This window comes from Aptenodytes patagonicus, chromosome 2, assembly GCF_965638725.1.
Source record: "Aptenodytes patagonicus chromosome 2, bAptPat1.pri.cur, whole genome shotgun sequence".
Lineage (NCBI taxonomy): Eukaryota > Metazoa > Chordata > Aves > Sphenisciformes > Spheniscidae > Aptenodytes > Aptenodytes patagonicus.
The window spans coordinates 27,805,194-27,822,047 of record NC_134950.1 but is presented as its reverse complement, the minus strand read 5'-3'; the positions used below and the strand labels follow the sequence as shown (position 1 = coordinate 27,822,047).

At 39.8% G+C, this 16,854-nt stretch overlaps 1 protein-coding gene across 4 annotated transcripts in view; it reads right to left on the bottom strand.

The window, feature by feature from the left end:
* The window catches only part of RUNX1T1 (RUNX1 partner transcriptional co-repressor 1), a 118,121-nt gene that overhangs the window by 78,055 nt on the left and 23,212 nt on the right, over nucleotides 1-16,854 (bottom strand). Inside the window, exon 1 of one of the 4 annotated variants that reach the window (XM_076329435.1) lies at nucleotides 4,123-4,254. The exons of the other annotated variants lie outside the window; for them this stretch is intronic. Within the exon in view, the coding sequence (XP_076185550.1) occupies nucleotides 4,123-4,129 (7 nt within the window). The 5' untranslated portion in view covers nucleotides 4,130-4,254. Of the gene's footprint in view, nucleotides 1-4,122; nucleotides 4,255-16,854 lie in introns of those variants that run through there. 4 annotated transcript variants of the gene reach the window in all.

Genomic DNA, 16,854 nt, shown 5'->3' with positions numbered 1-16,854 from the left:
AAAATTGGTATTCAAGTCTTTTTTTAAGTTGCATATACACAGATCACATTGATTTGCAAGCTACAACGATCATGCCTTAACTGGCAATTATTTATTAGTGTGGAGTCCAAAATCTTCAAATTAAGATGTGATTGGTGCTAAACACCCTGTGCACACCAAGGAAGTACCAGCCCTGAGAAGCTGATTCATTTGTCCCTCTCCAGCTAAGGGTCTGAGTTGAAAAGCACTAAATCTTCACAAGGAAAGAGGGTTTGGGACCCTGCTTAAAAATATATATTAACAGCTATTTCTGCAGCATGATCTGCATCCCATGATGTGTTAGTTACTTTCCACGCATACGTAGCAAGATGCCGTTCACAGCTCCATGGGTTGAAAATAAGAGCAATAATGTCATGCAGACTTTGGAATTTATTACTACCATAAAAGAACAAGAAACTTTAATACTTGAAAAGCAAGTCATTATACATCATCTCCCAAACTCTACGGTACATATCTGAAGAACCTAGTGACCCACAGTCCTCTTAGGGAAAGAGCTTTTCACTCCTATCCGAATCCTGAAGAAGATAAAGTCATTATGTAGGATGATTGGAACAATGATGCAAGGTTAACACTTGGACTTAAGTATTTCCAGACGTATTTTCCCCGTTTGGCAGGCAACTTGTTTTGTAAGATACAGAATTGTCCTAATGTAACAGCATAGCAACTGCAACTTAAACCAGAACAAGTCGCTTAATGGACTGTTAGGAGACTTTTGCTGTATAACAGCATTTAGACGCAAGTATTTAAAAAACAGGTGGATAATCCAAATGTTCAGTTACTAGGACACTAACAGTTATGTCCATGGCAATTTTGTTTCTGTTCTTTAAACAAATCATCACTTGCAAGCACTAATGTTAAAACCAGAAAGCCAGTCTAGTACACAGTGGCTATAAATGCCAAATCAATTTTCAGCAGATAATAAAGTCCATGTTTTACAATCAGCAATGCACTGTTTTACTACCCAAAATGTAAGCTAATAATATATAGCTCTGCTAAATGGAAAATGCAGATATGCTGTTAAGAAACGGGCTGGCTGTGAGATGATGGATCATTTCTGCTGGGACCTTCTTAAAGCTATGTGCAAATGTTTTGAAAATATCACATGATGTGGCCATGTGTTAAAAATTACAGCCAGTTAAGTTCTCTGCTAAGAAAAATATGTGGGCAATTTATGAAATGCACTCCAGGATGGAGATATCTTAAGTAAAACCAGATTTTGAAAACAAACCCGTTTTTTTGAAACATGAACTTAAAAAAAAAAAAAGTTGCAGCCACATCTGGAGAGCAGAAGTAAAGAAAGGGTGGTCTGACCTAATACCAGGCCATCTTCTGAAAGAGCAGCATTATTTCTGGGCTACAATGACTGTGATCACTGATTGTCCTTTTAAGGAAACCATACTGAATACTGCCATGGGCAATAATAAAGCATTTTGTAGGCCAACATCTGTTCTTTGAAAGTACTATAAAATGACTGATAGATTTGTAATGTTTCATAAATAAAGTCCGGAATAAACAGTTCTAAAAAAAACCTAAAACAAAACAAAAAACCCCACACCATATTCACAGTAATCAGACAAACCGGTGTACGGTATTAGATTTGAACACTGTTCCCTCAGCATCAATTATTTAGAGATAACCACTTCCTAGAGTTCACTACATAGAATGACAAAATGGTTAACTTGGTTACTGCAAGCTGCATGTTAACAGGATTATCTTTCCAGAGACTTTTCTCAGAGTTGCAGTAGTGCCTTAACTGAGATCTGAGCTGCTTTTACAACGTTTCATTAGCAAGCCTCGCTGCTGTTGCTTTGCCCTGACAGGGAAGCGAGGAGGTGAGCGGCCAGTGGCAATTATAACAGTATGAGCAGTTCATCTTTGAAGGGCAAATTTATTTTGTGTAAAAGTGTTATCGCTACACATAAACCAGAACCTGGTTTTATTACTTCCTGTTCTTTCCCCAAAAGAAGGACTTCAGATGTCTGAATCACTAAAGGGATGCTTCTGAAATCAAGACTTCACACATACACAAAAGGCACTGACATAATATCAGATTACATAAAAATACACATCCTTTTAATCTCCTGTACATAATGTGCTTACTTTTAAAATACAAAATCTGCCCCAGATGGCTAATAATGCCCATTTGAAAAAACCCAACACCACAATATTAAAGGGCTAAAATATGCTGTGAACAGATTGAGAGGCAGTTCATCCTAGAGGAGAGTAAAAAAGTGCAGATGGGTGTCAAAAATAGCCAAGTGTCAGATCTGTTCAAGTATCTCCATTCTGGCACATGCTCCCAGTCACAGCTGTTAGTGTATTCTCTGTATCCAAGTGCAAGGTTTTCTAACACTCCGAGCTGACATTAAAACACACTTCTTGCTTGCTACTGCTTTAGGAGAATGCTGGAAATTAAAGATTTATTTAATGGTAAAGCTTAACGAGTATCGATAAGGGTATACATACTCGAGTGTAGCGCATGCCATTTTGATTAAAGATGCATGAAATTTTAACCAGCAGGTAGATTAAGTAATTTAAATGACAAAGGCTTAATAGGTTTTCAAAAACCTCCACTCTAGGCATTCCAACGGTGTTTGCCAATAGCCACAAATATTGCACACAAGGATCGAAACTGATAAGATTGTGTCATTTTAGTACATTTAAATATCTTTATAAAACACAGAAATAGTAAACCGCACGAGAAGAGGAGTTTCATACAAATATAAGGGAAACATCAGTGGATTCAAATTACGCAGAATGCACAGTTTTCCAAATTAATGAATTACCATGATATTTCTAATGAAGACCACATTCCCAGGAATGTAACGCATGCAAATCAAATTTGACGTTTAAAGGGTTAAATTGACCTTTCATAGTCCTCAGTTGTTATCTATGCAAATTAATTTGCCCATATTTCAACCATATAAATCCTCTTAGCCTTGTGCTTTGAGCAAACAGAGCCCACTTTCTTGTTACAACCAGAGGATCAGCAAACATACCAGCAGTAGGGTATGACCGTGTATAAAAATCCTAAAAGGAAAACATTCTTCCAACAACTGGCAATACCTACATGCAACTGTGGTTGCAGCAAACTGGCAGATACTGTTTCAAAACACCATCTGCGAGGTGTACAGACTCTCTGTGATCAAGCGTAGCCTCTTCTGCCTGTCCTACCCAAATAATCCACAAGAACCAGCCAGCTGTAGGATCTCTAGCCCTGTCTTTTTTTATCCAGAGACACAGGCTGCTATAATCAGGCACATGGCTTTCTTCAGTCCTTACCAAAGGGAAAAAAAACCCAAACAAAACACACCAAATTCAATCCACTCAGTCGTGGTCAAGCATCTCACAAAACCCCTCAGACAAATCACCCTGCATAGAACCACCGTTTTCATTGGCAATAACATTTATCAATTAGACAAGCGATCGTAAGATCCAAGGATAATATTTTCCTGAGGAAACCGACCTATTAAAATTTCCAGCTTCACAGCAATTCCTTTAATTCAGCAGATTTTTAAAATTGTTTTATTTTGAATCAACATATTTCAGTGATCTGCCTGGTGACAGTTAAGGACTACGATTTAGGACAACACTGGAATAATTTGTTTTATAAATCTCCTTCACTTCTCTAACATAAACAGCTTTTCACAGAGATAATTTCAGCTGATGGGTGAACGCTGTGAATGATCTCTACCGATCAAATGTTTGCAGATTCAAGGTAAAGCTGACAGTCATGAAAGCCAGCCCAAAGCTGTATTTCTCTTCGCTACAAATGATCCCCTGTGCAGAGACCTGCACCCACAAAGCCGGTGACTTTCTGCTATTTCTATCCCTTTTCATTGAAACATCCAGTCCTGCTGTAAGTATCATCTCTGGCAGTTCCCTCGCACAAATTCCCCTCCCCCAAACATATACACAACAGAATTAGCATCCACGATCGCTCCGTACCCATATCAGCTTGCAAATCACCGTCTATATTAAAAGAGGAAAAAAGGAAAAAAAAAGAAAAGAAAAAAATACTATCAAAAAACAATTAGCGTTTCCTCATTTAAAACCGAAAGAGCTGCAATAATTTCAACTCACCAGGCATCCTTGGATAAAATATACCACACTGTAAATGGCTCTCTCCTAAAAGCAAGCTTATTTAGGGCTCAGTGCCTCCTGTTCTGGAATGAACAGAGAGAAGCAAGGAGGGCCATCAGAACTGGCTGTGGCAGCGTAGCTGGAGGCAGGATGCTGGGCGCGTGCGTTTGCCAGGCAAAGACAGATGGAGAGCTGACACTCTGTATTGCACTTGGAGCAGAAATGTGAATGATGACAGGAGCACATGTGGCCTTGAACCCAGCCCTGTCTCTTCAGGCAGAACAATGACAGGGATGTGTGTGCAAATTATCACAACCCCGGCTCCCCTCAGCTGACTCCTTTTACTCTACCTTTCACACCAAGTTCCAGATGACCAAAGAATAGAAAGTAAAATGCAGAGTGATAAGCCAAACACTGAATTATTCATTTTTTCTTTAAAAGTTAACCCTTTCTTCTGCTGACAGCAATTAAAGAAAAAAAGCATCACTTCGAATCAGCTCTCCTCCAAAAGTAGAAACAAATTCATTCTTTATTTTAACAGCCATAATTTTGCACTCCATAGGACTACGTTTGTTTATTTAGCTGGAAATTCAAAACACGCATGAAGATATATGAGAGAGTCCCCCCTCCTCTTCCTCCCTTCCCCACACTTTTGTCATTATTATGCTGTTTTACTATAGTGAACGGAGTATCGAAATCACTCCCTTTCTCAGATTCTCAGTAGTATTTGTAAAATAGAACACACTTAGAAAGCAGACCACTTTTATTTTACTATAGTGCTTTTAACCCCCTGGGATTCCTGCATTGATATGTTCCAAACATTTGCAGCTTACTCTCCTTTACCTTGCATGGTGATCCATGGGGGATGAAAACAAAATCTTCCCTGTAAAGCTTTTTCAAAAGCTAAACAATCATGTCCTCCCAATTTCTGATTTTGCACACCCCTTAAATGTTTATCCTTCACGTGAATAAGGTATGCCTGGCTAGGTTCAATGCACTCTTCCCTATTAAGCTTTAATGGACACCATGATACATAAAACTAGAAGTCTTTGTTATAGTGCTTTATCTAAAGCTGGCTATTTTCTTCTCAGCAGTCCCTCTTTAGTCCTTTGTAAAACATCTTTGCCTCTTAGGAGAAACATACGCCTGACTCGCATGCCTTCTGTAGCACATATAGGCTTGCACAAAATTCCAGGCACAAGAAAAAATATCTTCTTTTTAAAACTCTCCTCCCATTTAGCACTTGCAAAAGCTTCTCCCTTTAGTAACAAGTATTTCTCTAGCAATTAGCGCGTAGCTCATGGTTTTGACTTTGCCCTTGCAGTATACATTTAAACCCATATAGAAAGGCAGCGATACTCAGATCTTCAGAGGCTGCATTCTTGTCAGTACAAGACTCATCCTTTTGTACTTATTTATGCATCCCCCTGATTTTCATTATGCCATCTTCTGCCTCTACTACGCAGAAACAACTCTGCGTTCAGGCCTTCCTCTTCCTTCCTTTGGCTGCCACAGAGCCTGATAAAGATCTAGTTAGGAAAAGGACACACATGCGAAATTAAGCAAAAAATAACAACCCTTCCAATATCCGGACTGAACTAATGAGTATTTCTCACATAAAGCAAATGAGTCACTTAATTTACTGATATTTCCACAATAACTTTTTAACACTATCTAAGTGCCACCCTTAAGCTTCACCGAAATAGGAGAGAGACTCCAAACACAGGACTGACAAATTCAAGATGATCAAAGAAGCAAAGGAACAGCTCCCCTCGCCCCAGTAAACACCCCGGCACTAACAATATAACACGTCTGCTACTCGAGGCAGGTCTTTTCTTCATCTTCATCAGATATCTACTGTAATGAAGTTCTCTATAATGGATTTTTGAGTGTCGGAAAGCCCAAGAGAAACACCGAAACATGAAAACGTTTTCATGACAGACCGCTTTCATGAAGGGAGGAAAAGCAGAGGGGGGAAAGGGAGAGAATAACAAGCAAAGTCTGCGCCATCGAGGCCTTTAAAGAATTTACCATTCTTTTTGTTTTATTATTTGATGCACTATTTAAAACCAGTCACTTAGTATTGTATTTGCCGTGTTTTCTTTTTTAATGCTGTACTCTACATGAAAGGAAAAACATTTTCACAGTTGGAAATGCAACCTTTCATCAACATAGATGCAGCCTGAATCAGCTTCAGAGTAGAAAGTATCATGTGAAAGGTATGACGCATTTTAATAAAACTGAACAATATTCACTCTTAAAAGTAGGTCTTAATATCAGTACATTGTAAATCCACAGACCACGGCTCACGAAATTGAACTTCCATATGCTGTGTGATTATGCATCTTTTTTCTGTGTGTAAAAAGCCTTTTTAAGCTGTTATCTGACTACAGTAATTGCCATTTAAATTGATCCACGTCAACAAAACCTGGATCCCTGGAGATTCTCACCTAGAAGTCTGCTCATGGAAGGGGCTAACAGAATGCCTGTGCATCTGAGACTACTTCAGCATTTTCTCAAGCAGCCAGCTGCATGAATAGTTTTTCCCTCTCATTATTTAATACACTGAGGCAGGCTGCAACCCATTTGGCAGTCCTCCCTGAATAAATATCTGTGGATATTTATTTGCTTTCCCCACCCCACCCCCATTTTTAATGCAGTCACTTAAAGCTTGCCCTAACAGTTTTTGCACCAGGTCTGAAATTTTAGGAAGCCAAGAAAAGGTGGACAGCCCATTCTGTAAAACGGTTTTATTCTCCGCTAAGAAAGGAAAGGCAGTGGTTTTAACATATGAACAATTCTGCTGTATCAAAAGAGTCGATATTATATGTAATACCAAAATGAAAGGGATATAAAGAGAGTGAAAAATCCAGAAGATAATCTTCGGCCAGTTTCTTTATGGTTGCACGTTACGCTACACCTTCCTGGGTGGGAATCAGCTCCTTCTTTGACAATCATTCAACACACTTTACAAAACAATTTTAAATAATCCTCTACAACTCTTAATTTTTGCAAATGGGTAAAGAAGGCAAAACAGCCTCCATATTCATATATTTGAAGGGGAAAAAAGAAGATTTTTATGCAGTGGATGATATAAGGTCACTAAGACATGGACCTGATGGAAAAGAGAAATTCCAAATGATCACCATTTAAAAGTACAGAGATTGCCTTTTGCGCAAACCTAGCTTAATAACAGGGACTGGAAGTCCACTGAAACGCATCTGTAGTTAATGAAGGCTCTCTATTAACAGTGAAGGAAGAATTTAACTCAAAGCTTTTCTGTAGGACTTCTCAACTTCCCGCTCTACTTACAGCAGACTGTTGTGATACATTGTGACTTCACACAGTGGGTATTAAGTGAGTTAATTCAAAGGAGCTGAAACCTCATTGATCCTAATTGAAAGCAATACACCCAACCAAATAGTTTTCTACCCCATCTGCTCTGGCCTGCCACCAGCTATTCAATACAAGAGAATTAATAGTTTCAGATATTCTAACTGACCCAATAAAAGCACTCATTTAAGCAGGACTGCATTAACAAAGTGAAAAACCAAGGGCAAAATGGGTTCAAATGGAGCATTTTACTCCTAGTTGGCTTTAACAAAGCTGAATAATGCTTATTCTGACTTTTTATGTGCAAGACTTGATAAACTGAATGAGAAGGCACTCAATGATCAGTCAACGAGCATTGATGAATGGTCATTAGGACCCCCCCAATCTCAGGGAAGGCCATTCCACAAAGTGGCACACCAGCTTGAAAGGGCGGACTCACTAATGTCCAGATTTCCCCGCTTGCTTGTTCCACTTTCACTTTCAGACCACTGGCCACCAAATGAGGCTGACATATTGGAAAATAATCTTTTATGGGCGAGTGGTAAATAAAAATGGAGGCATTAGCTGGGCTTTCAAATTCAAATCTGCTAGTTTTGTCAGCCCCCAAACGTTTTGATTTTCCACCCAGCTGGAAGCTATTAGTGTTTTCTTAAGGCATCCCACTGACAGAGCAAACCCACCTAATGTGTGAGCTGTAGAGCTGATGGGGGGGACGGGGGACGACCACTTCTGGATGCTTTCTGAACTTTATTCAGTTGATTGCCCAACCAAAGTACAGTAAAGGCAACACCTTCAGGAGAAGCTCACTAATTTCTTGCTGCCCAGAACCTCCTATCGTTTGGTGCAACAGTAGTCCACCTAGGACTGCCATGGGTACCCTCAGTGTGACTTTTTCCATGACATCGTACCTAGCCTCCCTTGTTTTTACTGCACTACCACAAAAGAGCTCAAGCTATTCAAGAAAGGCACTTCTTTATAAACTTCCAATTCTTTGCTTGGAAGCAGAGTTAAAATATTCCAATAAGATACGTGCTTATCTGTTAACAGTAGCTCTTAATGCATGCAACACAAAACATTTGCCAGATAACACTAAACATTTCCCTAAGCACTTCCTTATTGGCAAGGCTTTCTGGACTTCTGAAAAAAGACAAATGGGACCCTTAAAACATACATAGCTCCGTGAAACACAGACTAATTGAGATTACCTACACAAATACTCAATAGTTGGAAGCTAGAGTCACCAAGCTGGGAAGAAAATATTCTTGGTTGTCTAAGAGAAACTGGTCCTCACGGTACCTCTAGTACTGGATTAAATTCATTGGAGGTGAGAAAGCTTTCATCTCTTTTTTTCAGTTAAGAAAACGTAAAAGTCATACTATTTCAACAGGTTAATCAGAAATTAGTCCTCTAAAGAGGATTTCAAATCATCTGTTAAGAAAAGGCAACCTTGGCAGTGGGTCAGACTTGGCAACCTAGATTGCCTATTGCTTTTTGATCAAAAAAGAACCAAAAAAATTAACTCCTGTTGAACGTTGCCAGAAATCCCAGTGGCATTTCAGGTGTATTTCACTTTTTAAAACAATGAAAATATACATAAATATCTATCATAGGAGAAGAATAGTTCCACCAAAAATTAATTGACTCAGAATGGGAGGGCCAACATAGGCTTCAGGTCTTAAAGAACGCATGCTCTTATAGAGTAAAATATGCATTTTAGTAACACCACTCACGTGGACAAACTCACACATATGTACCTGGTTTGGTGTCTATTTCCTTCACTTGACACGGGCTAAACCAAGTTTTGCCTTGCATTTTTTATTAAATACAGTATTTTCTATAATGTGGGTAAAGTAAATTAGAATTGACTGTTAATTTCTATCATCGTTCAGATTCAAAGGAAATTACCACACCATCTGAGCACAGACATCACTGAAGCAGTTTAGAAAATTTGATATTGATTTGATATTATTTCTGAAAGGACACAAGAAAATATCAAAGATGCCGTTTCACTGACAGGAGAAAGAACACATCCAGTGTGACCCAGAGAAGCCTGGACAAGAATATCTGGTCCTGCTGAACTAGGGTCATATTTTAAGATCCAAAAAGGAAAAAAAGAAAAAAAAAATTAAAAAAAAGGTTTCAAGCTATCAGTTGCTTTTTGACTTGAAGCTCAAAGTGTTTGCTCATTTAACACGGGTAGGGGAACTCCTCCTGCTGTAGTATATTAACCCTAGTTTTGACCTCTAATCGATGTCTTTTCAATGCATAGGATTTTCATAATAAAGATAATGTGAGAGCATATTTGTGTGAAAGCGTATCTACCACTAGCCATAAATTTGAGCCTTGCATTTTTCTTTGTAGCTTGTCAATATTTGTGACACTAACTAAACATATTTTATTCATTTGACAAAGACTGTTACATTATATTGAAAACTTTTGTTTCAATGTCACCACCTCCCCGTTTTGACTGATGGCAAGTTAGTTTTGTTAAAACGCAAGGGGTGATAGTGTATGCTCCAGTGAACTTTCCCTCCTCTCAGCACCAGAGACAAAAACCTGCAGCTCTGCTCTGTGCTGGCAGCCATCTGGCCAGCTTTCTCTCAATGCCTGCCCCACACCACACTGCAGGCAAAATTTCAGGGCTCTAGAGCTCTGTGGAGCTATTCATGACATACCAATTTCACATTTTCTGCTTGTACGCTTGCAACAATAAATGCTAATGAGGACTATGAATGACATTTTTAAAGACAATAAAAAGGTCTCCAAATCCCTTGCATATGGAGACACTATTTTCTAAACTTCACCTTCTGTTAGGGAGCCATTACACTCTAAAGGAAAAAAATAACCTAAGGAGAACAATGAGATGATCAAAGCATAACCGAGTCCTTACGAATTCCAAAGAAAACAATGTTTGCAAAGCTAGCTTAATGACAGACAGATTTTATGCCGATGTACAGTGGTAACACTTCAGCGCAGCAACTCTCTTTTTCAATAGCACTGCTACTTCTCATCAGGGGGGGTCACGAATTGGGGAGGCGAAGCCATAGCAAATCCTCGCTTTCACTGATCACATATAACCCCACAAGCCATAGATGTGGCCTTTTTAATTACTAATCTCTAGATGAGTCCAAGAGTAAACTGTTACCATTAAATGATTTGGAATGCCATGCTTTCATAGAGATTACTGTACTGACCAAGTGTGGCCAAGAGAAATATCTAATTTTAATGTTTTCTTTCCCCAAATCCGCTTTTTGCAATGCTATTGCCACTCTAAAAATAAAAAGTTGCCTTCACTCTTGGTACTGTGTTTTATACTTAATTAAAGACAGCTTCCCCTTATTAGCAAGGATTAAAAACACTTTCAGGAAAATCCACCAGGTGGAGCAAATACACAGCAATACAAAACATGTATTTATGCTCATACTGCCATTTTCAACAGGGAAAAATGTTTTATATGGAAATATTCTTACCCCTTGACCTCCCTTCTTCACCCTTTTGTCATATATTGATCAATTTGTACTTATTTACTACATTTATAATGGTACAAAAGCTTTGTACAAAGGGGCCTTGATACAAAGCTATTGTTGCTGATGAGATTCAATACAAATTTGCAAACCACAAGTCATCACATATAAGGGAAATAAAAAAAAATATTAGTCAACATATATATATTCAACAATATAAGGATAATGTCATGCTTGTAAAACAAACTGACAAGCATTCAGAAAAAAAAGCTTAGTCTTACATCAGACAGCAAAATCTTTACACTGGCCTCCACCATAATGGGCTGGAAACCAGGCCATTCTGCATGCCTTGTTATGTGTTTATATACATGGTAGTGCCAGAAACATCACAGCAATGCCATTGTACAGTATGTTGGTGTTTACTATTAATGCCTTTATTTTAGTATGACATCCGTCAACTACTGAGTAATTTCAAGAGTGCAGCAAATGAAGACTGTAAATAAATACTTGAGCATATCTAGGACAGCTAAGCATTATTTCCCCATTTAAATTATTTGCTTTCCAGAGCCAGGTGAGAAAACCACTTCAAATATTTTAACTTTCCCTGATGAATGAGAATGGCATAAAGGCAGGGGGGCACCTTTTTACATGACAAGAACTAAGTCCTAACAGAAAAGTGGTTATGGATGACTCTTCTCACAGTTATAATAGGACAACCCACTGGCAGACCCTGTAATTGCTAAAATGGCAAAGCAGTATTACCAAGTGAACTGCTCTAATGCAGTTCAGCGTCTGGAAACACAGCAGAATCAGTACACAGACTCATTCAACCCTTGATGATGGAAAAGCATTATTGTTTGTGAGTGACAAAGGGAAGGTACTGATTTGAGTCAAAGAAATCTTTTTCTTTCCATTGTTTCCTTAGTTACACCTTCCATCACGTTTTTCTCTTACTTTTCCGTTCAGTGCCCTCTGTCTTCTCTCTGCCATCATGCCTAACCCTATGTTCTTGATTCTGGGGCCACCTCCTCACCCTGCTACACACCTCCCTTCTGCAATCCACTACATGACTGTCATGGTTTAACCCCAGCCAGCAACTAAGCACCACACAGCCGCTCGCTCACTCCCCCCTGGTGGGACTGGGGAGACAATCGGAAGGGTAAAAGTGAGAAAACTCGTGGGTTGAGATAAAGACAGTTTAATAGGCAAAGCAAAAGCCGTGCACACAAGCAAAGCAAAACAAGGAATTCATCCACTACTTCCCATCGGCAGGCAGGTGTTCAGCCACCTCCAGGAAAGCAGGGCCCATCGCCCATCACACATAACGGTTACTTGGGAAGACAAAACGCCATCATTCTGAACATCCCCCCTCTTCCTTCTTCCCCCAGCTTTTATTGCTGAGCATGATGTCATATATGGTATGGAATATCCCTTTGGTCAGTTGGGGTCAGCTGTCCCGGCTGTGTCCCCTCCCAACTTCTTGTGCACCCCCAGCCTACTTGCTGGTGGGGTGGTGTGAGAAACAGAAAAGGCCTTGACTCTGTGTAAGCACTGCTCAGCAATAATGAAAGCATCCCTGTGTTATCAACACTGTTTCCAGGACAAATCCAAAACATAGCCCCATACTAGCTACTATGAAGAAAATTAACTCTATCCCAGCAAAAACCAGCATAATGACTTGTCTCTGCTCCTGCAGCCTTGGACATTAATCCTCTCCCACCTCTGCTAGCCCTGAAAGATAGACGAAGTTCCCGAATTCGAAGCTGTGAGAACTACCATAAAATATTACCTGCAATTAACACATAAATGAAAGGTCAACAACCAGCACCCTAACATTGAGGGACAAATACTGTGCCAGTTCGGTTTCCATTACAAAACTGAACCAGAATGGGATCCACTTAATGTGCAATCGGAGGAGCACACCATGCTCCCTGGAAGCACAATGTGTTGACATAAGCTTTGTGCTTTTAGTCCAACCCAGATGAATCCCATCATAGCTAAGGAAAATTAACATACAAAATCTTTGTTTCTTTAGGAACGGGGAGGAGCCTTGAGGAACACAGGCCTTTAAATATCATTTCATTTTATCTAATTGTGTTGTACTCCACATGGTGCTTCATTGTAGCCATTCAGAAGAGAAGCAGGAGAAGAATGCAGAGGTGATTATGAAGTGGAATTTCATACCAAGAGCAAATTACACCACTTCACACTAGGAGAACATCTGCAAAGAGCAGCAGTAAGTGTTTGGGCACAATGCAAGGTGCCAGTTTTAATAAAGCCCAAACCAGCTTGGGAACAGTTATCCGTGAGAACTTTCCTTGAGCAAGATTGTCGCAGCAGAGACTTGTGGAGATGCCCAAGATAAATATTTTTTCAAACAGAATGCTGATTTAAAACCATTGTCTCCGAGGGATTTTTGAGGCGGCAACCATGGATTAAAGGCTATCATTTTCTGCCATTTTCAAAGACGAGCTAGACACCCGCTGGGTGGGAGGAAAGGTAGTGTGGTTGTTGTCGTCACCACGTGTCCATGGAGAACTTTCTCTTACTATGCTGCTGGTTGAGGTGGGCAATGGTTGGCTAGAGGTCATGGACAGTTCATTAGATTATGAACTCTGCAAAAAACATACAGGCATGTAAAATACTGGAAGGAGGGACACGACTTATATGACTTGTAAAGGTTTAACTAACTAATATCACTTTCATACAGACATGTAATTTCTTTTATATGTACAAACCCTATAGGAACATGACACTGACCACAATGCATAAACCGTCTTTTTTTCATCCTGTAGATACAGGCAATGCTTATTTAAACTATGGCTTCCTTACAGTACGACAGGATAAAGAGATTTAAAACTACATGTGTAAGTAATTCACTTTTACTTAAAGGCACCTTTACACCAGAGTAGCCTAAGGAGTTCATAATGAAAAAGGGGGCCTGATTCTAAAGGTGAAGGATTACGTACATATTTAAGAGTTTATTAGATCACAATTATCGATCTGATACACTGTAACAGCTCTTTTGTTGCACCACCCCCTGCAAATCCTTCTTAGATGGAGGATTAGTGGCACAATAGATCATAATGACTCTTTTGGTCCCACTGCACCATACCGGCTGCGTATGCCCACTGAAGGCTACCTTCTCTTAATGAAGGGTTCCCAAAACTCTTACCTGGTAATGTCTGCATGCAAGAAGTATGCCCTTAAGTCTGTATTACAAAATCCTAATGAAATACTAGCAGGGAAAATATAAGTTACTGCTCAAACGATTTCAGTCCCACCTACAAAGTACCCAAAATCATTAGCACATGAAAGTGTCCTCCAAGACTACAGGCATAACTCTACAGACTGGACCGAAAGCCTTCAGCATAAAAGAAAACGAAACCATAGTTAACTTTCAGCTCTCCCTTCTCCACTCCTACAACCACAAATATCTTTCTTGGACCAGCTTCTGCCCACAACAATAAAAGGCAATAGTCACATGCTACACTCATTTTTGCTGCAAAGCCATATTATGTTCCCTCCCTCTATTACTTGTACCTTGTGATCTTAAGTTCTGCCAGTACAACTATGAACAGCACCGTGCTATAAGCTAGAGTATTAAAATTATCCAAATAAGAGCCATATTCTTCATTTATCATTCAAGCAAGAAGTCATACTTTAATTCTTCACAAGCTTAAAAAAAAAAAAAAAAGAGAGATATTTAAGACCTTTACCTAAATGAACATTTCAGTATCTTTCAGCTATGATCTTGAGTTTTACATCCCGATGGACACTTTCCATCTATGGGCTAAAACCTGACCGGTGCAGAGAGCCCTGCCTCATGCAACTGCACCTTCAGCCTGTTGAGTGACCTCAATAAACAGCAGCTACGAGGAGCAAGGACTATAACTGACCCTATCCCAATATTTTAAAATTGAACACCAAGCTGGACATCTAAGAAAATCACATGAATAATGAGAATGAATGCGTTGATAGCTGCCACCACTGTTTTAATGGTCCATGCCAGAACAAACACTGGCTTGGTTTTATTCCATGGGATGAATAAAAATAATGTTGCCAAGCATGCTGAAAATGAAAAACTTAAAATGCTAAGTATGATGATTATGTTAATGATTACTAAAAAAAAAAAAATTAACATTTTTTGTAAGTTTATTTGCTCCATAGCACAAATTTCACCTGAAAGAATTTGTTCCTCAGAAGATTTTACCTCTGAAAATAAAAGGTCAAGCAAGGGGAGAAAGAACAATAAAGTAAAAGGAAAAAGCCGCAAATTCAGAAGTGAAAGGGTTAACATGTTTTGTTTCAGTCAGTATTATACCAATGCCAGAATTACAAGGGAAAGACTAAAAAGAGCCAATTTTTTTTTATTATTATTCTTTAAAAGAAAAAAAATCAGGCCTATCTGTCACAGGGTTGTCCGGGCTGGAAGAACCGGCAGGAACCTCAAATTCCTGACCAAACCCTCTTCTACACAATGCCTCCTGAATGGAAGGAACCCAGGCCCGGCAGAGATAGCCCGCTGTCAGGAACCAGCCCTGACGTTTGTGGACAGACCGGGCTGGCCTCGCAGGATGTCAGAGCAGCAAACTGCTGTTCGAGATACTGGGTTTTCACACACTCCCAGCCTGGATGTTTTGCTCTTCAGGTAATTAAACAAGGAAACGGGGCTGATGTGTACGAGTCTGACCCCTGCGCCTCGGCTCCGCGGTTCTGCATATCAACTTCCGCACGAACCGCCTGGAGCATCAACAGAGTCCTCTACTCCTGCTCTCTGCCTCTCCCGCTCCCCACACCAAGCTCTAAAACAAATCCTCCTGGAAATATCTGCTGCTGTCTATTCCTCCTCCTCCTCCTCCTCCCCCCCCCCCCCCCCCCCATTTAAGAAGGACTAAATTACTTGCTCTGTTCCACATGCGTTGCTGCTTTCTCATAAAGAGAAGGAAAAAAGGAAAGAAATGGGTACTTTCGGGTAGCTGTTCTTCAGCCAGCCATTCCAAATATTAAATATCTGGGGGAGGGGAGGAACAGACAGAAGGATGAGGCAAGGGATTCCCAAATTAATGCTTACTTTAAGGTCATCACTCAAAATGAAAAAGATCCTGAAAAGTGTTTCCAATTCGTCCAACCAACTGCCAGTCATTCACTTATTTAGAAATAAAGTTATTTGGATTTAAGGATTATTGAAGAGTCTTTGTCTTACAAGAGGACATAAATCATAGAACCAGGCATTAGAAAAATAGACCAGTGTTTTCTCTCTCTTTCTCCCCAAATTCAAGAAACAGGAAAAGGCAGGTGTTACCACCTATACTCACTGAAAACCCTACACAGGCTGCTCTATGACTGACCTAGTTTCTACACTCTTTAAAGGCTATTTAAACAAAAATGATCTTTAAAAAAGGTAACACATTCCTACTTCTTTCTGAAAAATCCACAGAATAGAATATTGGCTGAAAAGAGAAGAGCCCAGAAGAAAGAGGAGTACAAAAGCATGCCTGCTTGTCTGTGTTCAACACAAAGAACATTAAATGAAAACAACTGGCACGCCGCCAAATTCCTATACAGGCAAAGAGATTCAAATAAATTGATTTCACGCATCACACTGACCTGGGATCAGTGAGCAGTGGTACAATACACTCGCTGCTCCATGTGGGGCAAAGCCCATTAACGTTATCAGAGCCACAGTACATTACAAGGGGGGGTGGGGGTGGGGGGGGGTGGGGGCGGCAGGCAAGAGAAAACCCAAACTCTGCAAACTGGGGGGGGGGGGGGGGGGAGAAGAATCACTTTGAAAAAGGAACTTCAGCTTCAGCTGGAGTGCTTGGTTTCAGTTTACTAATAAATTTATCATATTGTAAGAGCTCGTCCTCTGCTCACCTCGAAGGTTTCAAAGATCGTATTTTCAAATTAAAATAAATACCAATGTCACACA